This window comes from Rhea pennata, chromosome 2, assembly GCF_028389875.1.
Source record: "Rhea pennata isolate bPtePen1 chromosome 2, bPtePen1.pri, whole genome shotgun sequence".
Lineage (NCBI taxonomy): Eukaryota > Metazoa > Chordata > Aves > Rheiformes > Rheidae > Rhea > Rhea pennata.
This window is the reverse complement of record NC_084664.1, coordinates 68,752,020-68,780,013: the sequence shown is the minus strand read 5'-3', so window position 1 is coordinate 68,780,013 and position 27,994 is coordinate 68,752,020. Positions and strand designations below refer to the sequence as shown.

Below are 27,994 nucleotides of genomic sequence, written 5' to 3'. Positions count from 1 at the left end.
CAGCAAGAGCAGGGCTATCTGCTGGAAATTTGGAAGTAAAAGGCAATTAATCAAATATTCAGAATTATAAATGAATCCAAGTGTTATTTTCATACTTAGAAATGTTTTTATTAAATATTTTTAACTTCTATATGAGACAATAATTGTGGCTTTGTGCAACAAAGTAGCACATGAAGTTAAAAACTAATGTGCAAGAGAAGTTAGTATAAAACTACCCTTCATATTAGTCACCCAGAATGACTGGACATGGAAGAGTCTCATATGTATGTCAAGTGCAGTGCATCTCGCAGTAGAGAACTCCTAGCCAGTTTAAAAATGGCTGGCTTCAAAACCAGAAGTAGGATAAATGATTTGGCATAGTGTTCCATCCACTTGCAAACATGGCTGTTTTGCTTCCAGGATCCAAGCTATTACCTCTTCACATTGCAGCAATTGTTAGTTAAACATGCATTTTTCCAAAAGTGTTTACCTGGAAACAGCAAATCATTATCTTTTTATGACAATAAAATTAACTCTTGAGTCTTTATTAAAAAAAAAAATCCTTTCCTCACCAATAAGGCATTCTTCCACGTTTTTTTAAATATCTTTATGGTGAATTCTTTAAGTTCCCATTTACAGAAGTCTCAGACGTGGAGATCATAAGGCCTACATGATCATTTTTTTTCTGACAGCAATTTCTAATGGTTTTGTAGATGGCAAAGACAGGGATGATCAAACTAGGCACTCCAGCGAGGATTACAATAATAACATACACCCAACTAGGATATCCAGCCTTCTGGGATTTTGGGAATTCTTCCTGCAAGAATAAAAAACTAAGCTGTAGGAATGGTCATGATGAGCAAATACTTGGGAACATTCACACACACACTCAACAGAATAAAACCAGAATCATAGCAGCAGCTAGTCACAGCTGCACAATGATTTGTCCATTCTACAGAGGTTTCTAGCTAAACTCATTGCTTCTCAAGGGTTTGCAGCCTCAACTCTTTTGGATTTATTTGTTTCTAAAAGCAACTGAGAGAGGAAAGATAGTGTGAAAGAGGCAGAAATGGGAAACACAGACTGGTGGGACTGTCCCTGGCCTACTTCCTAGGCAAAAGGAGCGTAGGAGGGACAGGACACAAGCCATCGGTGCTTGGTGGCAGAATGGCCTTTGGGCAGGGGAGCTGAAACTAAGGTGTGTGGGAATGCTGAAACAGGGTACTAAGACCAGTAGGAAGAAGAAGATGAGGATGCTGAGGGAGAAAAAAAGATAAGAAAGTTGTCCCATTTGCCCATCTTCTTTCCTCTCCCTTTGCATCTCCTTTACTTTCCTTAATTGTCTTATGAAAATAAAAAAGGTTACTAATTAAGTGTGCTGTGTGACTGCTTTTTACTTTAAAGATGTCAGCAGGTCAGAGGATGAAAAAGCAGAGCTAGACTGGCAGAGAAGAGATAGAGTTTTGGAGAAAATAATGGGACCCATATTTTATTTAATATGCCCTTGTCTGTACCAAATATGGCTTATTACTCTGGAAGCAAATGTAGTTAGCTTAACGCTGTCATTATAACATAAATAATACAAATATATCTGGAAAGAAAACAAAAAATCTGGATAGAGTAATGTTAAATTTTTTGTCAGTTTGACAAGTAACCAGCACTACTACTGTTCTGTGATTCTAAATGCATGCAGAAGTAAGTATAATATCAAGATGGTTTGGCCCATTTGATCCTTTATCATCACAGAAAAGTTGTGACACTTCAAGCTCTTCTATAATCACTACTATGGACTGACATCTGTATAACTGGTCCTCTTTCAATCATGCCTGACAACTGGAATAATTCTGATGTTTCAATTTTGTCCTCTTCAGAAAAAAAAAGGATTATCAATTCTAGGCATTAGAGTTGAATTTAGGACTTGTTGTTCTAAGTTTTATATTACAATTTTAGATATTATAGTAAATTTTTCATCTAAAAAGTGTTGCAGAGGGGAGATGAATGTAATTTAGACTATTACATTAAAGAATACATAAAATAATTCTAAATAAGTATTTGGGCTTTATATACTTACATAATTAGGATCCCAAACGTTGTAGAGCAGTTCTTGGTTGACTTTCACCACAAAATAGAAAAAGAGGATAACTAGCATAATGAGAGGACTGACAACTCTCCAGGTAATTTGCCAGAAAATGTTGGGCTTGTGTCCAATCATGAACTCAATATCTTTGTTAAACCTAGAAATAAAAAGTTGCAAGTTCAGGACAATAAAAGCTGGACAGGATCAAAGAGCATCTGCTTATAAGTACGAAAGTCTAAAATAAACCTAAGTGTACTTCTCAGAACTTTGTTAATGTCATTGTGAACTGAGGAATAATAACATCATGAGTTTGACCTAATTACTTTGAATTAAAACAGACATCACTATAACTAACTATCTTATCAATTCCCAATTCATAGGTCTCAAAAGAAGGCCAAAAAATTTTTAGAAATGTGTTTTCTGTCAAAATTTATGCGAAACATAGTAGTCAGTTCTTCTCAAAAGAAGTAGTCAATGCACAAGCAGTTTGTCTATAATATGCTGTAGTATTGCTTCAGGTTGTTTTTTTTTTTTTTTGGTAAGCATCTCAGAACTGCATCAGTTAAAAGGAACAAAACATTATTAAAAAGGACTAAAATCTGAGTAATTTTTAAAATTAGATTCTGAGCACAATGTTTGTTTAATTTAGATTTCTACCAGTTTTCTCAGGTTGAGTACCAAAGAAATATTTAACTCATGCATACTCATTAAGGACACTTAGGAATGTATTATTCTGGTTACATTTAAAGCACGCACTGGAAAATCCGTCCTTGCATTGAAAGTAATATTGCCTGTATCAGTGCCAACCTAACATGAATCTACTCCTTTCAGATTCAGTTTATATTCTCTAGATATGATACAGCCCTCTGTGCACATACTACTTGTTTGGGGGGTCTTTTGTCCACCCTCTCTTCCGGCTTTCCAGCATGAGAACCGAGTCTGAGGGGACTATTCAGTTGGTTCTACAGCGATGAATAACACACAGAATTCAGCTGAGTCTCAGCTACCATAAATTTGTTTTATCTCTTTGTCCCTAATTCCTAAGATCTGGGTATCATTTTGAAGCCACACTAAAAATAAAAAAACACATAATTTCAAGAATGGGTTATGCATGAAGCAAAATAGTTTACTATGTGATGCTTAGTTTACTATGTTTCTTTTTGTAGTTTCTTTTAAGTATTGAGAGATGATCTAAACAGAAAATACACATAAAATGTTGGAGTCAGTCAGAGTTTTAGCATTCTGAATTTGTGTTCAATAGAAGCTGGGGGTGTTTTTTGCTGAAAATCCATCCAAACGTGCCAGTTTAGGTTCCAGATTCTGAAACAGCATAATTGTGACCATTCCAGACTGAATCCAAGATTGACTTGGATGTGTAAAGTTGAATTTTGAGAGGGTTAGTCTAAATCCAAAGCTAAGCACCTGAAAATCCTTGCCTGCTCTACCTACAGATGTGTCTTCTTTTTTAACTTACAGCTCCCTAGGTTCCCCTATGGGCATGCACAAAAACATAAATCTTGACACAACTAACTAAATCAACTTCAATTTGGATCTAATTAGCAATCCGGAATTAGATGGTTTATGTTAGATCTTTCTAAATTGCCAGCCAGAAGCATGCTCTAAGAAGGCATACAGCATTGCATTTCCACGTAAAATCCACCCGACAATCAAGGAGGGTGGTGAGGTTGTGGTGGTGGGAACCTTGGCCACACAACATAGTACTAAAGGACATTCAGGTTCATTTTCTTCCTTTCCCTAAATAAATTCACTCTGTCCCTCCTTGGAGCGTGCTCTGCTCTATCTATCAGTATTGGAAGAGGCAGACGGAGCATCCTCCACAACTCCAGCCAAGGCTGGACCACATCCTAAGAAAGATTCAAGACTTTGGAGGCAGGAGAGAGCCTGGGAGAGCAGCTGCCTGCAGCCTGAGAGCTGAGGCAGGAGGAAAGTGGAGTCCCGTGTCCCAGTCCCTACCGCAGAGCATGTCCAGCAGTAGTTCATGCGAAAGTGCCATGAATAAAATGCAGATTTTCAAGCAGGAAGAGACATTTTTTTTATCAGCAACCCTTTCTCCTTTTTTTGAGAAAAAGGTCTCATCTGGCATAGACATCACCACCTTTAGGCAGCTGTGAATAAACCCTATACTGAAAGAAGGCTGAAAGCATCTCCAGTCCTCACTCTTCCCTCTTTGCTGGTGTTCAGCAACTTTTCACCAAGCCTGCTAGCTTGCGATGCTTGCTAGCACCCATCTTGCTAGCACCCATCTTGCACCACCTTCCCAACGGCTCCACTGTCTCCAGGCTCTCTGCAAGAAACCTAGGTGCCAGCTACAGAGACCTGTACCCAAGTACTGTCCAAGAACATTAATGTTAGGTCTTGAAGTTCTTTTCTGAATCACTCTCTGCCCCTCTATGACCTCGACCTGTACCTGTATTCTGGGAATAGTTTTAGCTTGACTTTGTAACATGTTCTGACATTATAAAAGGTAGGAAAAGTGATCATCATGGACTTTTCTGTTCTCAACACTGAAAAGTAAGCCTTCTTTCACTAGGATTCTTCCTATGTTGTGCTAATCTAACTTACCTAAGTTGATTCATACCTCCTCAAGTAATGTGAAACTTTAAGTATGATAATATCTGCCACAGGGGCATTCACCCTGTCACCAGGAGCAGCAAAGCAGGAGGACTAACATAGAATCAAGCAAAACTTAAGGGTGATTACATTTCTTAGAGTTCCCTCATATTTCTTAAAGATTAATTATGAACAGAAAGATGGAGGGAAATGATTTATTATATGTTTCTAAGAAGTTAATAGGATAATTACTCACTGCTAGATTTGATGAAGTTCTGAATCTATCATGTAAGACAGAACGTACTTCAGTAGCCTTGGATTTGCATCCTGCTGTAAAACAATGTCTGCAATCTGCATGGAGCTGTTTCCTGCTTCAGACAATACTGTTTAGCACTCATTTTAACTATTTGTGGAATATAATATACCTGTGTTTTAAACTTTCAGCTCAGTGCCAATATGCTTGTAATTTGCTTCTGCTAATTAAATACTTTATGCAACTATTCTGAAGAGATTTTATTGTAAATTCTACTGTGTTTAAAATGTAAATGAGCTGTAGTGGCATTTATCTAACCATTGCAAATGTGCATGCTATGATACATACTTTAAAAATAAAACATTCATATTATTCTACTCTAAGGCACTTGCTAATGTTTAATGTTCTCTCACTGTCCCTTAGGGGTGTGTTTATTTTAGCTGAAAGGTGAACAGCTTTCATATACAAAATAACCCCCTCATCAAACTCTTAATAAAGCATCTTTTCTTTTTGTTAAGAGCTAATTTTAGAAGCCTAGATCATGTAAGAAACACTAAATTACATAAATTGCATAAATCTAGTGATTCATGTGACAGAAACGATGTGCATGGAGATGTAACAAAATTCTAGTTATAGAATTTACCAATTTATGCATTCGTTTCTAGTGATTCATAACTTGTATTTCTTACCTGTTTATTCCATAAACGTAGACGACTGAAAACATCTCAGAAAATGCAATTACCAGCAGGGGAATAGAGCCAGCAAAACTGTCAAACAGAGCTAGCCAGTAATTACCAGACTCCAGCACAAAAATAAAAGCTATCAAGTAAGACCCCACACAAATCAGACCTGTAAAAAGAAAAAGCAACAAATGCACATCAAAGATAAATATGTCTTTTCAGGCATAGAAAGCATGAAACTAGTAAGAAAGTTCCTCTCAATTAATTTTTTCAGTATTTTATCTTTTTTTTTTCCTTTAGCCAAAGCTATTTTAGGACAAATTCACCCACAGTTGTATGTGATTAATAGAGCATTTTTAGCATATAAACTATTCTTTGATGGGAAGAATCACTTTTTTTCAAATATACCTGTAACAAGTTCCTTAGGCCATTTGGGAGGTATAAGATTAAGATCTTGTAAAGGTACAAGCACACCTTCCATATTTCCAAACATAGATGACAAACCCAAGCAAAAGAGCATGACAAAGAAGAGGATGGACCACAAAGGTGAGACAGGCATTTTGGTGATAGCTTCAGTGAAGACAATAAAGGCTAAGCCAGTTCCTTCAACTCCCTATGGAAGATTTAAGAAATTCCAAAAATTAGGCTCACTAACACACAGCATTCAAATTTACATATACAAACATTACTTTTGCTGTACTTACACTCTACAACAGTAACTATGCTCTTTGTTTCCACAAAGATCTCCTAATACAGCAATCTATTCACTGTAAATATAACATAAATTTAATTTAATGGAATAGAAAAATATATATACATATATATGGAATCATTCTATAATTGAATACCTTTTTATCCTAATGTTACAGTTCTGCCACCTTTAAACTAAGTAAGAATGTGGTAGGAAATGGTCCTAATGAAAAGCTGTTTATCAGAGAACAATATAAACCCAAAAAAGGTTTTACTACTGCTATGGGAGCACTTAAGCATCAAACATAAAAAAACACAGTTAGAGTTATGATTTCAGTAAACCAGTTGAAGACACATGTACGTTGTATTCAAGAGAAATGATGTGAAAATACTATTTAGCATGTAAAATCAAAGTTTCAAGATTTCTGACTGATGAATGCCTACACAGTGGTAAGTCTCCCAGCTTGTATTATCTGTTCCCCCAACAGATGCACTAAAAATAACAGAAGCTGTGTGTAGAACATTTTGTGTGGTTACACAGAACAGACTCTGTCCCTGTGCATCTATCTAAAGTGTTTGAGCTAAGGTAGTACGTTCTCTAAATTTTATAAACACATTTTTTCATAAATAATTTCCCATAGTTGTTACCAAAAAAACTCCCACATTTTTATCACAAATTCTTCACTGTAAATGTTCATTGTTTTGCTGACACCCAGATACTGACTGGGAAAGGGCTTGCTCAAATTGTTTCCTCACTCTAGGAGTTTCTTCTCTACTTTTTTGTGTCTTTCGCTCTCTCCCACCACAGCTGCAACCAGCTATTTCCAAAGGAATGCCTGCTGCTGTTTTGCCAGCAACATGAGGCCAGCCTAGAATACATGAGTGCTTGAATAATATTCTGACAGGTTGCCAATACTTTTCAGAGAAATTTAGCTGTTTAGCATTTCAAAAGCTAAATGTTTCCCAGGGCATAAACAAAGTAATCCTTTAATCCAAGGGCATTTCAAATAAACAGCAAATAATCAATGGAAATATCACAAAAATGCTTTTTAAGGAAGAATATCAAGCAACTTAAAATGTAAATATTGCTATGGGTTCCTACTATAATAATTGTATAGATATATGTTAAACTTACATCGTTCAAGAAACTTTCGAGATTACAGGTTTCAAATTTAAGACTTGCAAAAGTCACCGGATCAGTCATGTTACACAGCTTCTGCATTTGTTCAAAGTTCTCTTGGGTTACATTACCTTCAGGCAAATCAAATGCATTTATCAGTGTAAGAATATTTCTGTAAAAAACAAAATACAAGTCATTTGAAATTACTTACTTATAAGCAACCACAGTATTCATTTTCATCATCAATCAAGTCATTAAGAGCACAATGTCTTATAAAGAGGATACAAAGGAAATAATGCTTCTGCTGCGTGAGCTCAGACATGGAAGTGAGGAAGTACATCAGTTTTGTGCACGTACAGCTCCTCCTTTCTTCTTCCAAGCTGAGTGTGATGCTGCCTCTCAGTCCACAGACGTCAGCTAATGGATCAGATGCTGCAAGTCCAAGGCAGAAGTTGGGTACCCATCTTTGCACTGCAAAGTTAGGCACTTGGCAGTTCAGATTGGGACACTTCTGGGAATGTGCAAAGTATTTGCAGAAATGTGCCATGGATTACTATAGCTGAATATGGAAGAACTAGACAGGTATCTACAGGATCTGGAATTGCTCTGTTCAGGTAGACATCTAAGCACTGAAGCTCTGAAGAAGGCAGCCTTAACATAGGGCTGAGGTGAGAGGCAAGTGTGCCACATTCAAGCCACAGCTCAGCTCAGCATGCAGTGATTTTTGTGAATTCTGCAATTTGTTGCAAGATTTCTAGAGCATGTTCCAGTGGTTTGTAGAGCATCAACAAGGGCATTAGCATCTACTCTGTAATCCAGATGTGGCCAACACTCTGCAGGATTTTCAGCACTCGCTGGAATCTTCAAGTACTGCTTCTGATTCACAGATAACTTTGCTAAAATGGGCAGCACTCTATCATGAGAGAACTCCAAGGCAGGACTACATAGTCTGGTCAAGAATGTCAAGGGGCCTTTGAAGTTTTCAGAGCAGCCCTGGTAGGAGTTGCAGTAGCCATAGCAGCCTACAACCTTGGTGGTTTTTTTTTTTTTTTTTTTTTTTTTTTAATATGTGACATAAAATTCAATTTGCCACAGAATTGAAACTTGTTCTACCCAAGTAAGTACACACATTTCTATGGAATATGCTACCTCTAAATATTACAGGATGTTTTATTAAGTTACTATATCAAGAACTGAACCTACATTTATGTAAATAGACATTGTTACATTAACTGCAGTTGTATCTAAAAGAGCAATTTCAAAAAAAGCATTCAGAAATGGAACAGCCTCCTTCCATCATGTTACTATTTGGAAGCTTCAGGAAATAATGTAAAATATGGGTGTTTATGCATCATCTATGTAGAAAATAAGGTGGTTCAAATAATAATCGTTCCCTATGGGGTCCTATGGGGTCCACCCCTTGTGTATCTAGAACAATACAGTTACACCTCAGAAATTCACATGATCAAAAGCAATTCATCTTGCATGTGATTCAGATTTTTTGAAGAATTGGATGGTCTGGCATCATATGGATCAGGACCTGTAACTGTTCACGAATGACTGAGCCATTATCATCAAGTTAACAGAACTGCCCTGGCCAAATAAACATCTCCATGCTCTATTTTTTCAATAGCTTACTTGTCGAAACAATCATCATATCTTTCGGTGGCTCTGAATCCAATGATGGAGTATATGACAGTTGCTGCATAGATGGATGTGAAACCATTGATCATTGAGATAATCACAGCATCTTTCTCACAGTTGTTGCTGTAATTCAAAGAGAAGAAACAATGAATTTTGAATACATTCTCAGAATGAACATTAAAAATTGGTCTTCAGGATTAACAAAAGTATTGTCTACAGATGCTTAGCTACATCTTTATGTTTTCTATGAGTGTACAAGTACAGCTGATAGAGGTAGTGAATTAATACTTGTGCCTTTAGAAATTTAATATCTATCTTTTTTTTTCCTTAAATGATCCTATTCTTAAGGAATAATTTCCTCTGTTCTTTCTTAGTCTGGTTCATGGAAGGTAAAACAGAAAGGGCAAAAACAATGTTTCCAAACTCTGGATGAGTATGATAATTGCTATACTGTTGTCATCAGTTTCTATTGACTAGTAAATATTTCTCATTCTGTGTATTGAATTTAATTAATTCCATGCTAGTCTTGCTACTTTTGGATCAGAATAGGCTGTACGATAGAGCTATATTGCTGGAGGAGGCCCTCCTTGAGCTTCAGTCTTTTTTTCCTGTAAGAACTTCCCTTGTCTTTGTAATATTATTGAGCAGGAAGAAGGCTGTCTTCCTGGTGGGAAAGGAGAGTGAGCATCTAGAAGACTGCATCAGTTTGGGAGAGATGTGATTAAAACAGCATTGATAGGAAGGCAATCTCTTAAAAAATGTTTCAAAGCTTTATTTGAACATGAAGCTGTAGTAGTCAAAAGTGCTTTGGCATTGTTTTTTTTTTTTTTGATTGCTGGACAAAAAAATATTTCAGAATATCCTGAAGTTTTGAAAATACTATGGGAATCTTTGCTGGTAATACTGAGTACGTAATCTATTCTATTGTGAAATATAAACTGTTTTGGAGAGACTTTTCTGCAGTAGAGACTTCTTGTCAAAGTATATGCGCTAAGATGAAAAATTTGCAGATCCAGAAAGAGACCTTCCTCTCACAGAATCACAGAACGGGTAAGTTTGAAGGGACCTCTGGAGATCATCTAGTCCAACCTCCCTGCTCAAGCAGGGTCACCTAGAGAATGTTAGACAGGTTTGCATCCAGGTGGGTTTTGAATATCTCCAGAGGAGGAGACTCCACAGCCTCTCTGGGCAACCTCTTCCAGGGCTCTCACAGGGAAGAAATTCCCCCTCACGTTCAGGTGGAACTTCCTGTGATTCAGTATGTGCCTGTTGCCTCTTGTCCTGTCACTTAGCACCGCTGAAAAGAGTTCGGCCTCATTACCTTGACACCTGCCTTTAAGGTATTTGTATACATTGACAAGATGCCCCCTCAGTCTTCTCTTCAGGCTAAACAGACGCAGCTCTCACAACCATTCCTCATAGGGCAGATGCTCCACTCCTCTGATCATCTTTGTAGCCCTACTCTCTCCAAAAGCTCCATGTCTCTCTTGTACTGGGGAACCCAGAGGTGGACACAGCACTTGAGACATGGCCTCACCAGTGCTGAGTAGAGGGGCAGGATCACCTCCCTCCACCTGCTGGCAACACGCTTCCTAATGCACCCCGGGATACCACTGGCCTTCCTGGCCACAAGAGCACATTGTTAGCTTGTGGTCAACTTGTTGTCCACCAGGACTCCCAGGTCCTTCTCTGCAAAGGTGCTTTCCAGCAGGTCAGTCCCCAACCTGTACTTGTGCCTGGAGTTACTCCTCCCCAGGTGCAGGACCCTGCACTTGCCCTTGTTAAACTTCATGAGGTTTCTCTCTGCCCAACTCTCCAGCCTGTCCAGGTCTCTCTGAATGGCAGCACAGACCTCTGGTATGTCAGCCACAGACAGAGAAGATTAAGAATCAATATTAAATTAGTGCATGGTTTTATGAGAAGGCTGTGAAGCTGTAGATACCATCTTTCTCTTGGGCAAGACCGGACTATTGAGATGAATTTGATGTTGTCATATCTAATTTTCTGGTCAACTTTAAAGGGGAGAAAAGGAAAGCATGTCCAGCAAAGACCTCCGACACTTGATCTTTCCTGATGTATGTTATTGCAGAAAGGTTGATCCTGAGGTAGGGCATTAAACTGAAACTATTCAGTGAACTGTGTTGTCAGTTTTTTCACTGTAACTTGAGATTCTCACAGATAGTCTTTATAAAAATGTTACTTTCTTTCATAGAAAGTGAAAGGCTCAAGTTTCTCTTTGTTATGAATGGGTGGATCTCTGATGCCTTTGAAACCTCACAGTATTTAATGAGATGGTTACATTCCCAAACCATCTGAAAGCAGAGTTGCTCACGCCTTGTAGCTGATACCGATTGCCAACAGATCATTTAAAGCTGATGGTCTCAATGTTGGCATAACTCAAGCACATTTTTTTAGAACTGCAAGTGGTCCAACCAAAGGATAACGTTATGGAATTTGCATGCTTTTTCTATATTCCCTTCATGAGAATTCCATGGGGTTCTGTCAGCTCCCTCATTAAATCATTAACTTCTGCGAATTGAAGGAGAGTGGCCTCGTGTCATAGTCCTAGTGTGCTGTAAAGGCAGATTGCTCCTTTTAGTGTGTCTATTGGAAAGATGCTGAAAATTCTTATCCCTGCTCCACACAATTGCGGGAACATTGACTTAGACCTAACATATGGCATATCATCATGCTCTGAGACTCGTAGGTACTAAAAGTTCCAAATGAATTTTTGACAAACACCTGAAAATAAGAGTGATGGGAGGGAATTAGATCAGTAAATGAAATGCCAATATACTGTTGTGAAATCTGAGCTGAAACTGAAACATATTCATATAAAAATCTGGCTGTTGCCTGGCTACTTACTGTACAGAGTTGTAACTGGAGAAAGAGATGAGGCCTCCAAAGGCCAGGGAGAAAGAGTAAAACACCTGAGCACCCGCATCCAGCCATGTCACTGGATTAGCCAGCTCGGTAACCTGAGGCATCAGACATACGGTTTAAGCATAAATCCATCATATTTAGATTGAAAATGAGGAATTTAAAACAGTAATTAAAACAAGATCATTAACCTTGCAGAACTCACCACTTTTCAAGACTGTTAACAAACAGATCAGTACTCTTGTCAAATTTCATTTCTTTCAAACAGAAAATTTATCATTAATAGGAAGCAGTCTTGTCATGGAAAATGAAACCCTTTTAATTTTGCTAAGAAATTGTTCTATAATTAAACCATTTCAGTAGGCTCCATGTAGCTATACTGATTGAATGGTGGGTAAACCTAGCTATAGCATTTGTGCTTGAAAGTTAGGCCAGTCCTTTACTAGAATATGGGACATTTTGGAAAAAGAATGCAAGCTCTTCAATAACTCTATAGCATTGCTCTGCAAATATTCATTTTTTGTAACAAATTTTGATGGTTGAGATAGAGATAGAGAGAGTGTATGTGCCTGAATGTGTGTGTGTGCGTGTGTGTTTTTGCATATGATGCAAAAAAGGACTCATCCATCAGAATCAAGGTTTTAAAGATGTCTTAAGGGTAATTGGAAAAGTATTGATGGAGTGGATTCATTTCCACTGAACTGTCAACTGCAGAAAGACCTACACAGTAGTTTCATTAAGGGATAAAGTATCAAGTGACTTACATTAGGAGTGAAGAGATACACAATTCCATTGACAGATCCTTTCAGTGTCAAGCCACGGATTAGAAAAATGGTAAGCACAAGGTAAGGAAGAGTTGATGTTACATACACGGCCTGCACAAAGAACAGGTAAATAAAACACTTAAATAAAATGGAACACTTCAAGAAAAATTGCACAGAAAAAAAATGAGGAGAGGATACAATGAATTAACAGATAAAAAATAATGGCAAGTTTCAAATAAGTCACAACTAACATACTATGGAAAGCTATGCTCAAAAGAAACAGTATGTGCAGTATATTTTGATAAAATACAGTTTAACAGTTAGTGCTGTACTTAAGACAAATTGTCACTGTTGAAATTCAAATCATCATTCAATCATTATCATAAGGAACATAAGAAATAATGTACATCCTGAGATCACACTGATGCTGCTGATGCAAGTACTGGATCTAACCGGCATCTCTGGATAGCAAAACATGGGTTACATGGTTAGAGAGATAATATTAGGGATTAGCACAAATCCAGATAAATCAGTGTATGTATGCTCTGAAGAGAACAGCAAAAAGACTGAACACCTTGATCTTTCATTGAAGACTACCATTAGTGGTAAGGTGGTGATACCTAAAAGAGGTTCTACTGGGATCTATAAAGATGAGGAATCTGAATTGCTCACACAAATTTGCACATAAATCAAATGAGATCAAATCAAATTCCTGCTCATTCAGTTAGCCATGCTTTCACTGGAGAAACAGGTAATTTCTATAGCATGATTAGGTCTGTATAATAAGGAATCACAACAGCATAATGAATATTCTTTCTCGTATAAAATGCATTACCTTTCCTGTTGTTTCAATGCCTCTGATTGTGCACACATACAGTACACCCCAGGCACATGTTAAGCATAGCAAAAGCCACCACTGTATAGTGCCTGAATCATCAATAGATGTGGAGATATTTAACGTTTCTCGGTACCAGAAATAATCTACTGGAGAGCTCCTGGCACACTCTTCTTCGTAATCTGTAACACAAAATTATTGTCATGCTGTATATCTTTTATTTACTGGAAAAAAACATGTTAAATAATTAACACTAGTGTTTCAAATTATGCTATGTAACCCCAATGAATTTGCTGTTGGCAAATTTCAGATTCCTAGAGGCTAGTTTCATGGAAAAATGCATGATTTTTGTTTAACTGGGATTTCCCTGCAGATTTTATTTTTATTTCTATCATTTCACCCATCTTTGAAGCTCACTCAAAATTCTTTTCCATCTGTTTCATTTTTCTTTTTCCCACAAAAATGTGAAATGGAAGCATCCTGTGCAAAGGGAAGGATGGAGAGGATTTCTGAGCGTGGATAAAATTAAATGGATTTTTTTAAAGCAGAAGCATTTCTCATTGATATAGACAAAAATTTTACATTTCCTTTCATATTTTGTATAAATATTTTCCATTATTTTCCACTCAGATAGACTGGAGTGCTCAAAGCTCTATATCAAGATACCCTGTCGTGTCCCAGATAGCTTTGACACTCTCAGCACCATTTTTAATTGACCTAAATAAAATTGTTGATGGATTTATTTTGCCATTTAACACTATGTATGTGAGGAAACCTGACTTTTTACCACTAATACTGATAACTCTCATAAGAAACATGGAAGTGCTTTTCAACAGTGCCTCACTCAGTCTGACATGTTAGTTATGAAGAAACATAGTGCCTAAATCTGGCAAGTGTTAATGTGTGCACTGAAACTTGCACTTTGAGAATATTCTATAGGTGAAGAAATATATCTGTCAAAATTGTTCTTACAGCTTCAACTCTGAAGTTTCATTAAAATGTCCAAACTCGTCTCAAAGATTAAGTATTGATTGTGCTTTATATAATGCACGTTTGTATAGAACTCAAGTAGTACAATAGCACAATGGTCCTGGCATACTTTACTGCTGTTTTACAGAAGGAGTTCCAATTAGGCTAATTGCTAGCAATAGAAAATGTACTTTGCAACAAAATGTAATGTTTTTTAAAATGTACCTGTTCTGTCAGCATTGAGAGGACAGTTACTCCAAGGCAAGGGCTCTTGGAAGGAGTTGAAGAAATACCACATTACCCAGGCAATAATAGTGTTATAATATAAACCCACAAAGAAGGATGCCAACATTGCCACTATACCTAAAGAAAAAAAAAAAAAGTAATTCAGAATGTGATGTAAGTTTCCATTCACTTCAAGATATATTAAAATATATGAAGAAAAAAATAGAGGAAATTATAAAAACTAAAATCAGTCCAAATAAGTCCAATCAGTACACAAATAGTAAAAGAGCATTGGTTTTAAGGATATGAAAATATGTGCTGTCCATGTGCTGTCAGTACAGAGTAACATTATTTTACGCCTCTCTCTCTCAAAAAAAATGTTAAAAAAGGAAAGTGAAAGCTTCAAAGAAAGGAACCACAAGGCCAAATTAACACTCTCTCTTTAAGTGCCTGCAGCGGGGCACAGTCACTACTCAGTGAACCTCTGGGTAGGAGTGTGTACCGTGGTATGAGCTCCGTGCTGTTGGTCCCCAACCTTTCCCAACCATCCTCAACGTCCTACTTCCATAGGTTTTGCCTTTCCCCCTCTTCTCCTCTCTGCCCTGTATTTGTTTCAGGCTGCGTCCTGTTCCACACTGCTTGGGCTAATGTTCCTGGAAGCCGATGTGACCGGAAAAATATCTCATCAGCACTTTCTTGAATGTTTTTAGCCTATGTGGGAGAACAGCTCTGTCATTAGGCATTAAAGTTTGGAAAAGAGGGCTGAGCTGCAATTCCCAGCTATTTCATGTGATCATAATAAAGAAGTAGCCCACTCAACTTCTTTACCACTTGCAAGTCAGCTGGAAAATCACTGAGTTTCTTCTTGGTGTAGGCTTTATCCCTATGAATTCATTATCTAAAGATTAGATTAGTGAGTTTTACAGCCTAGAACTACTCTGAGACTGAAGCTGACAGTGAGTATAGGAGACAAAATTACACATATAATAACTCCCTGTGGATGCTATACATTCTATTCACAGTCTTGCTCACTGGTTATTGGGAGTTTGGGTATATGTAGAGCTCAGCTAACTTAGGATTTTACCTAAATGAGACTGAGCCTGTCTTCTCTTTCCATAAGGTTACTGCAGAGGTCAGCAGAGATGTTTGGCTATTCTTTGTGATATTGGAGGGGCAGCTGCCGGGAGGCAGAGTCTGAGAATAACTATAGGATGTATAGCAATACTTCTTCTCCACTTGCTCCAAAGTAGTCAACCTCTGGTGACTTCTGTGGTGGACAGTAGATGGTAATGATTAGCTCCTGAGGGCTATTAGGTTCAGAAGTTTGAAAAAAAATCCAGATGCAATGGAAGAATATCTTTTGTAAGTGTTTATAGATGCAGTTGATGCCATCCGCAAGCAGTCCTAACTGTCTGCATTTCTTTTCTTTCAAATGTGTGTGGCATCTGTGGGGTTTTCAATGCTATGTGTGTGATGTGCTTTTACTATGCTGTCAAACTGAATAACTGAGAACCCCTAAGTATTACACAGATACTAACAAGCATTTTCCACAAAATATTCTGTCTCTGTGACTTTTAATCTGGTACTCTCTCAGAGGTAAGAAGGTAATAGTACATGGAACTGAAGTCTGGTAGAGCAATATAGAGAAAGATTTAACTCTTGTATTTATCCACAGAACAGCCACAGAAGAAATGATGGGTACACTTAAATGTTCATCCTAATGGTAAAGATAGCAATGTTGATAACACAGATAATATCTCTCAAATCTGAAAGTGCTCTCAAATTAGAAAGATGTTTTAAGGGTACCAATAGTACCTGAAGACCCAGACACATTGTCCTAGGTTCTTATCATGATAAGTCTGAGCTACAAATGGACAGTTAGTGAGAAATTAGAAGTGATAGATCCTAGAATTTTTATGGTGCACCAGAATAAAATACTGAAGATTTGCTCTTAAGGTTATCAATTCAGAGACTCATGCTTTCTAGTTTGGGTTTTTATATCCTCTCCACACTTACCAACACCTCTCAGAGAAGGATGGATCAAACTCCAGACTCCCATACTGCTTTTCCTCAGCCTTTGACCAATGGCAAACTCAAGATGAAGCAGTGGGATACCCTCTAGAACTAGCAAAATCAGGAAAGGGATCATGAAGGCTCCTGAAAGAGATAAAAAATAAATAAATAAATAAAAACATTTCCTACTAGAATAAAGCACAAACCTCAGTTATGTGGGCTTTCAAATCACAATTAAGTTGTGAGCATACTTGTGGAAACTTTATTCTATTTTCTGAACAATGCTTTTGACTGATTTTATAAATAAGATTGCCCAAGGGACAAATTATATTTCATCTTTGACTTCAGGCAAGAATTCTAACTATTCCCAAGTAGGAAAACACACTCATATACATTCCCAAGGTAAAACTTTGAAAGGGCCACCTTTAGATTCCAAATGGAGGATAGATTCATTGGAATTACTTCATTTTCTTTCTTTTTTTTTTTTTTTTTTTTTAAAAAAAAAAAGATTATAATTTTATAATTGTGAATCATGCAAAATATACGGAGTAGTTAAGTGAACTAAGCAAGATGGCTAGAAAGATCAGGCAGAAGCATGGGCAGGAATGGCTGCCAGCCCCAATAAGGCTGTCCACATAAAATAACCAATAACTACCTGTTTAGTTAAACAGCATTTTTATTTGAGTAGGAGAGGTCTGAAGTTCAGGGTTCAAACTCTGCAAGCTATGACAAGTCTGGTTAATATAGGACATTTTTTTCAATTCATTTCTTCCTTAATAAAGTACACCTCAACCTTGAGACATTACATATAACACCTCACTGGAATATCAAGATGCACAGTTAAATATTTTAAAGTTGAGATATATTGGAATTATGGTTATCTGTAATTACAAAAAGTCTTTAACTGCCTATTCATATACAGTAAATAAGGAAAGTACATAAAAAAATGCAGAATACTTTGGGAACTGTTCAGCTTTGGATATGTGCTAACTTCTTCCCCATGTATGCAATGAAAATGAAACAGAGTGATAGAGGAAATTGGAATAATGGAAACTGTAGTTTTGAATTCAAAGCAACTGAATGTTGTTTGGAAGAACTGTACTGCATGCTTGTCAGCTCCACGGAGTATCTTCATGATGTCATACACACCACAGTTTTAGAAAGAATCATCATTGCAAACTCTTCATTTTCTGTGTGCTTCATTGAAGTCTGATAAAACAATACCATTGTTTTAAGTGGTCACTATTATAATGAAATCAGCCAGTCATGCTGTTTTACTTTCCACTGTTGTGGAATTCAAATACTGCTAGTTCCACATTTGTCTGTCATTAACATTTTGAAGATATGTTAATCAAGATCTATACTAACCTTTGAACATATAAAATACAATTCAAAATGCTAAGCACTTTGAAAATGCACATGCCACTTACCTGGTTGAATAACTGATCTCTAATGCACCAGAAAACATATTTTTTTGTTGTGTCCAGCAGCCAAATGTAGTTGCGTTGATAGCCTCAGACTTCTGTAGACCATCTCATTTAGCTCTACAAAAATTTCTTACTAAAAATTTAACACTTTTCAAAATCAGTGTAGCTCATCTTGCATAGATTAAAAATCAGCTATCACTCTAAACAGACCAAACAGACTTCAGAAGAGAGCTAGAAGAAAAATTCTGATTCAGAACATGGTTTTTTTAGTGAAAACCTGAAGGACTTAGCATTAATTGTTATTTGTAGAGAAGATTGCCATTCTTCATCTGATTTTACATGCAGTTCATGTAGATTTGGCTTCAGCAGGTTTGTTCTCTATTGCTACTCCACCCTATTTCTGCGCAAGTAACATTTCTCCCAACCTTTTTATTCTTGCTTTCATAAATAATAGGATTTCTGCAGTGTATGCAGAAATGAGTGCCCTTTCACTGTTGATACCCATTCCTGTACATCCTGAAAGGCTTCCATCCTATATGGGAAGGCCAATGGGACAATTTCCTCATAGTCAGCCTCAGATCTTTCACCAAGATTAAGTTACTTATCAAAACACGGAGCTGCAAGCAGTCAGAAACGTGCTGTGCTCCTACCTCACATGAGGCTAGCATACACCTTCTCTCTTGTTGCACTCCTTCCTGGAGTTCTCATGGGGATAAGATGAGATAGAGACAAAGTAAATGTGATTATACCAGCATGACTACGGCAATGACTAAGGCACGACTAGTTCCAGAGCATTTTCTCTGTTTCAAGCTAGAAGCCCAGGACATCTCCTTAAAGTCTGAAACCCAACTCCACAGAATCTGTATGCTCCTTCCATCTGCCTCTTTTCTTTTCACTTCCTATTTGGAATGTTGGATAGGTCTCTGTTGTACAGCAATCTCACTTCTTTCTGGTAGTAATATGGTAGTAATAAGTTTGTAAGATGAATCTGTAAAGCTATCTGATCCAATTATTACTCATTTGCACTCAGGGTAAGTCCTCGTAGCTCTTTGAAACTCAATTTCCAGTGGTTTTAAAGTGTGTCTTGAAACTTAAGAATGGATGGACTGGCTACTAGTTCTGCTAATGTGCATTTGTTAACCATCTTAGCTGCTGATGGATACCAGCTTTTTTTCTCATCAGGCAACAGGGAGATTTCTTAAGGACTTGATTAGAAATTCCCCTCCAGACAAGGATCTTGTTGCTTAAGGAAATACATGAATTTTATAATCCTTTCAATCTATGGCCACTTGTTTCTTATCACACTTGTCATGGAAAATAATCTTTTCTGGTAGCTATTGTCTCTGCTAGGAGAAGATAGGAAGATCACGTAATTTCCTATGAAACATCAGAAGTATTTATTTTAGAACATATTCAAAGGTAGTATCAGCTTTTCATTTTAGGTAGAAAACATGTTGATTGATGTCTTGTTTTGAGCTCCATTTTTCCACAGTTGAGGCATTCTTGCATATCTAACTGCAAAGTGCACCTTTACTCACTGTTCTAGCAGCATGGGTAGACACCATGCCTCAGTCTCCAGAAGGGAGAGGTCCAGGAATAGCGACGTCTCTCCATAATCTACCTCTTCCTGTGGACAGCACAGTGTATCAAATATTGCTGCAAGACTCTAAAAATGGAACTGTTTTATGTGGTGATAGATTGCACTATGAGAGCTCTGTCAACCTCCATGGCTTTCCTGAGCACTCCAGATATTTATAGAGGTGTCATAAAAGAAGACTTTAAACATGACTCAACTTTTGATAGAGCAATCAGGTGAAGGGACTCCATGACCTTCCTCATGCAGTCATAAAAAGGGGAAAGGATGCCTTGCAAGGAGTCATCTATCATCATATGTGCGATCCAGCTGCAATACTCACAGGCTACCCAGCTTCCCTCCTACCTTGCAATTCCCAGGAAATACATTTGGGGTTCTGAGGTTGACACAATCTATGTCCTTATGGGAACTAATACAACTAAAACATTTCCAGTTTGAAGGACTAGCCATGTATACCATGGTAGCAACAGTGATTAAAAAAATGTAAGGTGTGCTGTGTTGGAAATGGAAAAATACGTAACATTATGTATATTTAGCTATAGTAATATTGTTATGAGCAAATTTTCATGAACAACAAAATGCCAGTTCTCAGTTATGCACACCACTTTTTTCTCCTCTTGTTGAACTGGGATTCAGTTGTAACAGCCAACTCAGAAATACAACTCTGGTATACTTTCCATTTCTCTCAGTTTTTCCTCAACCTTTCTGAAATAACCTGTACTGAGAAAAAAAGGGACAATGACTTTGCAAAGCAGATACATGGGAGATACAAAAAAAAATGAATACCTTCTGAGCTGCCATATTTTTATGAACTGGACAAACAACCTAACCATCTGATAATAAATCTTGTATAAATGTATATAAACTATAAGTAATCTTTCTAGTTTGAAACCGTTACAGCTGAGCTATTGGATTCTAATCCTGGTTTAGTATTGTACTTCCGAACACCTAGTATTTGGGTTGAACATCTGTATCGCTATTATTCATTTTTTGCTTAAATAAGAAGTGTAATCTAAGATTTTCTAGTGTAAAATAGGAAGCATTATTATTGCTTTGACATATTTTCTCATAAAGGGAACAGAGCTAAACTTCAGGCTAAGTTGTTTTCTATACTTCCATCTTCAAGCTCAGTTGCAGTAGGAGAACCAATTCCAGGGAGGAAACTCCACTGTTCAGCCTGCTGAGGTCATTATCGACTCTTAGTTACATCTCGTGCATAAAGGTGAAAAGTTTCTCCCTGACACAGTAGAAATGTTTATGGTAGACATACGCTGACTGTATACTTAAAGACATTTTTTTTCTATTAATGTTTTAAACATTAAAGCTACATTCTCTTTTTTATAATACTCACCAGGGATGAAACAAAAATGTTTGACAGTTGATTAAATGACATGTTGCTCAATAAAGATTAAACAAAAGCCAGTGTAATGTCAGAGAAAGCTATCAAATGAAAGGAAACTTCGATCTCATTACGCTAGTGAAAGCACTGAGGCAAACATTTGTCTGTATGTTGTGTGTACATTGAAATCAAGTTTACCTATGGTAATGATACATATTTTACAACTTTTAAGCCATGAATTATTTTTAAAAGGAGAAAATATGTTTCACTTTGCTATTTTTACCATGCTAAGTGGTCCATTTCTAAAAAATAAAAATTTGTAGTCTATGACAAAAAAAAAAAAAAAAGTAAACAAACTGTGCAACCACCAATTTCTTTTTATATATTTGGGTATCACAGTGTTAAAACACTCTATGACAATTTTATGTGTAGAAAAATGAAGTCCTCAAATATTTATAGATTTTAGTCCAAACATCTGAAAATAAGAGCTGTCTCTACAACTCAGTGTTCTTAACTACCTTCAGTATAGTCAGTTTGGGCAAAAAATAATCTTCATCAAAGTCAAAATAACACATGGGTAAATTCTCTGCTTCACTCCATTTATGTTTCCTAAGGGTTATAAAATGCACAAACTCTGATTCACATACTATAACCTAATTTGAGGGAAGTCCTTGCAGACCTTTGCTACTAGACCCTGTATGTACTAAATAGCTCCAAATGTTACTGTAATTCATATATTAAAAAGAAAAAAAGCTAAGACTGCAAAGCCAATCACTCAGAAAATATTTCCATTAAGGTTGTCTTGTGCAACCTTGATTCTGCACATACTTTATGAGATAGCCTTTAATTATGTGATCATGTATAAATTTTTTTCATCCTCCACAGACTGTGGATGCTATTTACTCAACATATTTTTCATTTATTTATCTTTCCCTTACTGCATGGCCAGAAGCCATCCACAATCATATCCAAAGTGCACGTTAGGGCTCTGATGAAGTAACTGGCATGCATGCTTTACATTAGCTAACACAGAAGAAGGTCCATAACATCACTGTTTTCTCCTGCTGTAGAGACTCATCTGTAGTGCACCTAAGGGTTACATAAATACAGAGATGAATAAATCTTCTTAACCTCAACCCTTTGGGGTAGAAAGTGATATTCACATTCTAAAATCAATGTTGAGTGACAAGGATTAGGATAAAATTTGTCTAAAATGCCTACGAAATGTTGATTTCCAAATGTAAACAGTTGAAACCAGACTTTATAAGTATGTGTTCATTCAAAGATGCAGAGAGCTACATCTATTGGGTGTTTTCTATGCTGTGAACATGGCTGAATGGCAGTTGGAGACATAGAAACCAGAATATCTCCCTAGACAAAAAAAAAATCTCAACATCAAAATATATTCAAAATTGAGAACTTCAAGATCCATTTTTATAATACAGATAGTTTAACATGTTCTAATTCAAAGCCCTGCCTCCAGACAACAAAGAGCCATTCTTCTCTGACTGCAGGGAGAAGGTGGGGAAGAGGACACCACCGGGTACCCAGACTGTGAGAAGCAGTAGTGAGAGGATGGCAGCAGTGACAGAAGGTGGATTTAGACTTCCTTGAAGAGCCTGAGGAGCACTATACAGCACAGAGAGAGGAGGGATTGCACAGCTGGTCTCCATCCACATGTGATGAGATAAAACAGCCACAGGAAAGGCATTGCTGCTCACTATTATCTATTGATATGAATTACAGCATATTTCAGATGTTCTGCAGAAGAATTGTTATGAAAGCTCTTCTAACCTTTGATTTTCAAGTCTGGCTATACAGAAAGATGTCTGTATAGTAACTGATCACAGGGTCAGCTTCCTTGCTGCATGCTGCCTTATGACTTCTGCCTAAAATTTGAGTGAGAGAGTCCCAGGGAAGAAAAGAGCAGGAAGATCTGATAACTGCTGTTAACATTCCTGACCAAGGACAAGCCACAGAACAATGAAAGGGAAAAATCATCACTGTCAAAGGATAAATTAAAATACAGTACTAATACACACACAGAACAATTCATAAATCTTTATTGATACCAACTGGAAAACTACGATCCATACAAAGTTCTTTGCATGCATTGGATGCTTATTCTTCAGTGATGTTTTACAGTGCTAGAATGAGAGGCAGAGGAAAGATAGATGGAAAAGTAGAAAGCATCTATAAAACAATATTGTGAAATAGGGCATCATTTCCACTTTCTATGAATAAATAGAAGGTTAGTGGAAGTCCCACCTGAGAAGCCGGTGAGTGCCACGAATTCTGGACATATCCATTAATTTTTTCAAATTAGAATTGTCACAACTGGAAAGGGAGTTATGACTTTTTTGGCTGACTTGTGACTTTTTGTCACAAGAGTTTTCAGTGCTGCAAATAACCTTCAGTTTACATTGACAACCCTAAACACCAGCCCATGTTATAAAAATCTTAATATTAAAAACATCCCTTTTTGCAGATGAGCTACCTGCAGTTAAGTGCCCCTAAATTTGTACTAATAACTCTCCACTCAGCCCTCCTTACTCCCATTTTAACTAAGAATAGCAATTTTTAAAAATATCAGTATGTATATTTAACACAAAAGCACTTCAAAATACTGATCCTTAAGCCCAAAACCCTTTTAAGATCAAACCATTTTCAAGCTCAAGCATCCCAAAGGAACAAACACCATTTATACACATCCTAGAGTGAAATGCAGATGAAAAGTAGATGGTGAGCAGAACAAATTGTTAGAAAACTGCCTGTGGCATGACAAAGTCCCAGTAAATAAGCTTGGGTTGCATGCAACAGCCCCAGCTTGTCAGCAGGACTCAGTATGCAACTTGCTCCTGGACTGCCTGAAAACACTCACTATCATTAGAGCTGTGAGGAATGTGCACAGATGAATTTCTCTGTCAGTCCATCCAATTTCAGTCTATATTCAACTTTTACCCTCCAATATGTTAGACAGTTCTTCCTTAAAGAAGTATCAGGTACTAGAGAAATCTAAGCAATTACTACTAGTTTGAGGAGGAAAACAGACATAGTGTGATGTTTATGATGTCATATAATTTATAAATAGTGGTTTAGCTCAAAATCCTGCTTTAAAAGCAAACAGTAGACCAAAGAAAGAAAACATTTAATATGGCCTTTCAGTCCTAAACTGAACCCTAAGGAGTCACAGTGAATTTTACAGCAAATAGTGTACCCATGGATCTTAAAGGATTTAATATCAGCAATTGCTAAAAAAAAAAAAAAAAAAAAAAAAAAAAAAAAAAAAAAAAAGTACTATTATAACCATTTTTGTGCTGTTATTTCTGCACACTGACACAACAACTGACACACAGATCAGTCCAAAACCAATAAAAACCGAAAGAAAAGATCATCTGAGATCATGACCAGAATCATACTTCTAAGTAGTTTATTGATATATTAAAATATAGAGATGTATGCATAACGTTCCATTGAGTTTAAATTGATAAAATATACTATTTAGATAACAGAGCAAGACTGATTAGATCAACCACGTATCTCAAAATAAGAAAAGGGACTGTTTATATCATAATAAACCTCGATAGATATATATGACTTATGAAATGACTTCCTCCATCAGACAATCTTCTAGAGATAAACATAATTATTTTCATAGGAACTGATTAGTTGTAAACAAAGTATTCCATTTCTTCTATCCCCAAAGAGATTAAAGATAGATTATAGCCAAGTTAATTAAGATATATTAAAGGCATACCTCCTCCGTGGCTCTGACAGAGATACGGAAATCGCCATACATTTCCTAAGCCCACACAAAACCCTATGCAGGTCAGCATATACTGAGCTTTGTTATCCCATTTTGGTCTTGAATCTGCCTCTTCTTTTTCAAGGACCTCCAGTTCTGCGTGGGAAGGTATTCTGTCCTCCAGACCAGGATTGGGTAACTGTAACTTCACCATATTTTAAATTTCCTGTATAGAAAGGCTGCCCTGGCAAGATATTTATGAAACAGGCAGCTAGTTAGAAATCTGCACAAAAAAGGACCATCTGATTGCTGTCTTCAGCTATATATAGTGAACCTTTGGCACTAAACTTGAGAGTGCAGACTTGTGGTAAAAAGAAGCGTCAGCAAATCATTCGATTAACCAAGTCAGCTCTGACACTTATTAATGCTTTATCTGTCAAGGTTTTATGGAACATTCTGTTCATCTAGTATAAGACATTGATTTCAGTTAATGTAATTCAGGAGATAATTTGGCTATAAACTGTAGTCGCCTGTAAGGTTATGAAAATCCCCTTGCCACTTCCTTGTTTAAGCTCACTTAGAATGCAGATATATCCCCAACAGATTCCAAGTAAAGAGCTCACTAGCCTCAGACCTAGCACAGAGGTTTCAGACTACTTTTTGTGAGGAAGCTAAGCTGCAAGTGAATGCCTATCACATTCAGTTTCCCATGGTGTATGGTTACAAAATTATATTTTTGAAATAATCACTGAAATGTGTTCTTCCTTCTCTGACAGATACCTTATTCTATCAAATATTCTGACAGAAAAGGAGGGAGAATAAAAGGAGTTATAAAATCTGACTTTTGCATTCATAAATATAATCTATTTACACTTATATCTCTAATCATTATGGGACACAGACAGAAGGTGGCAGATATCTTCCTTATGCATAGGTTTGAAACAAAAGATTCCCTGACCTTCCTAATTACTTTGTGATACGCTGGTCAAAAATGTAAAAGAAATACCTGTTAGCAAGTATCGTAGGTACTACCTGTGTTCCTTATTCTTCTAGCACAGTCATGTAGAAAGTAGGAATTTTATTTCAGTTAAGCTCTAAATGTTCATTAGATAGGATGATACAGGGTGATCAAAACAAAGAACCAAAAGTGACCTTGTAAGTCACTGAGTCTTGCCCCTGCCAAAGAAGGCAATGCATTGTGGCATCCCTTTGCAACCTTCTCCTGATTCAAAATAGACTTTTTTGTGCTCTCTGTTGCTGAAAGGCTGGTCAAGAAGCTCACTCCTCTCACGCCTACTTTCTGTTTCTAAGAAATCAGCTTTGTTTCTACTTTTTATATCTAATAAATTTGATTTCTAACCATAATACATGCATGACCAGCTCAGAGTCAGGTGTACTTACGACAGCCACAGGTTAGTGCAAATGTGACCCCGAAGTTTAAACAGTTTTGCAGCTGGATTTTATCTCAGCCTTAGTTTTGATAGGCTAAACAAAGCAAAGTATTTTAATTTTTTCCCTTCAAACGACTCTCCACTCTCTCTTGAATAGGTAAGTTACAAAAAAAGTCTTCTTCCTTGACATGGGCAACTAGAACCATATTCAGTAAAACAGATGGATTTTCCCTGTGCCTTGTAATCAGATGTTAACATTTCCCTAACTTTGCTTGAAATCCACCTAGTAATAGCATTCGCCTTCTTCATTACCCATGAGCTCTGTGAATTAATTGTCTTCTGATTAACCATCAGATCAAAGTCTTTCTTCTCCTTAGGCAATTCCAAACAAAGATTTCCTAATGTACAGCAGAATATTGTTTTCTAAGTTATCAAGAGTGTATTAAATTTCATCCAATTTCTATCACTTCAGTACACTGGTCTACTTAGCTCTTCCTGAATGATACTTTACTTCTCAGCATTCACAATGCTGCTGAGATTGTGTCACGAGTATTTCCTTAGCATGCTATTACCATTTATCCTTAGTCATTAGTGGAAGGATGACAAAAAATCTGTTCTTAAACTGATTCTTGAGGAACTGTATTAGTAACCTTCCTCAGGATCATCATTTCTACTTTCAGTACATTTTACATGAGATCTTTACATAGTTCCTTCTCCATTTTGTAACTCTTACATAGCTCAACTAGTATATTCCATTGTGGTAAAGTGACAGCTGCTTTACTGGTCCAAAAAGACTACATATATTGTACTTTCCCTGTATAGAAAAAGCAATTTTCATCTATAAGTAGTAACAGAGAACTTCCAAATTGCAGCTCTTCAACTTTCCTTTCTGAGAAAGACACTGACATATTGGCTGTAAAAAGAAACTCTATGCTCTAGGAACTCACCTGGGTTACAACTCACCTCATTCTGCTTCCTGATTCAGAGAAAGGTAATCCTAGCAGTCATGTTGCAAATAACATGAGCTAGTAATAAATAGTGAAAGCAGACAGAAAACAAATAGGAAAAACAAACATCTTCCCGTCATTTATTTCATATATTCCCTGACTTGTGGGGAAGCTTTAGTTCTATAGCTTTGCAAAGCTGTATATAAACCTGTTTCAACAACTGAACTGGATCATGATTTCATGGTGTCCAAACAGCTTATAGCTGTGAACGAGTGAGTCTATGCAATCATAAATCCTTGACAATAAAGATTCCATATAGAATTTATTAATGTTAAAATAGCATGTTTCTCTTTAAGCACAATACAAGTTGACATAGAAGAAATGAATGTAACTTCCTTTGGGAATTGAAATATATGAGGACACTTCACTACAGTATGAAAGAAAATTGCACTTGTATTGGGATGATACAAAAATTTATCTGAGGTAAGAGTTTGAGTAAACTGTGTAAGCAATTTATATCAGGATCCAAAACGCATTTCAGATTGAGTTCTACTGAGTTAATTCAAAATGTAAATCTGGAGAAGTTTATCTTACTTTGGGTAATGCCAGGTTCCAGTGATTGTTAGTTATTTAGCAGCTGTTAAATATTTACACAAGCAAATAAGCTGGTACAGTATCTAGCTCCAATTTCTTTATCAGTGTAATTGCATGGCTAATGATCTTGAAAGGCACAGCACCTTTTTCTGGAGGACTTTAAGTAACAATGAAACCAGTTCTAATGTGATCTGTAATTGCATGGAGGAGTTGTCTACATTGCCACCCTGTGGACTGGATCAAAAAAGTTACCACAC

At 36.9% G+C, this 27,994-nt stretch overlaps 1 protein-coding gene across 2 annotated transcripts; it reads right to left on the bottom strand.

Annotated features, from left to right (window-relative positions):
- Positions 1 to 141: 141 nt before the first annotated feature.
- SLC6A19 (solute carrier family 6 member 19) lies at positions 142 to 25,019 on the bottom strand. 2 transcript variants are annotated; one of them, XM_062569673.1, is made up of 13 exons: positions 24,818 to 25,019; positions 16,704 to 16,844; positions 14,688 to 14,825; positions 13,494 to 13,675; positions 12,659 to 12,769; positions 11,880 to 11,992; positions 9,009 to 9,137; positions 7,386 to 7,542; positions 5,969 to 6,173; positions 5,570 to 5,729; positions 2,051 to 2,213; positions 552 to 796; positions 142 to 469 (listed from the first exon to the last, which is right to left on the bottom strand). In XM_062569673.1, exons 1-12 carry the CDS (start codon positions 25,017 to 25,019, stop codon positions 587 to 589), a joined length of 1,911 nt encoding a protein of 636 aa, XP_062425657.1. In that variant the 3' UTR covers positions 142 to 469; positions 552 to 586. The 2 variants fall into 2 exon arrangements, with proteins under 2 accessions (XP_062425657.1, XP_062425656.1); XM_062569672.1 differs by having other exon boundaries at positions 142 to 796.
- Positions 25,020 to 27,994: the final 2,975 nt, after the last annotated feature.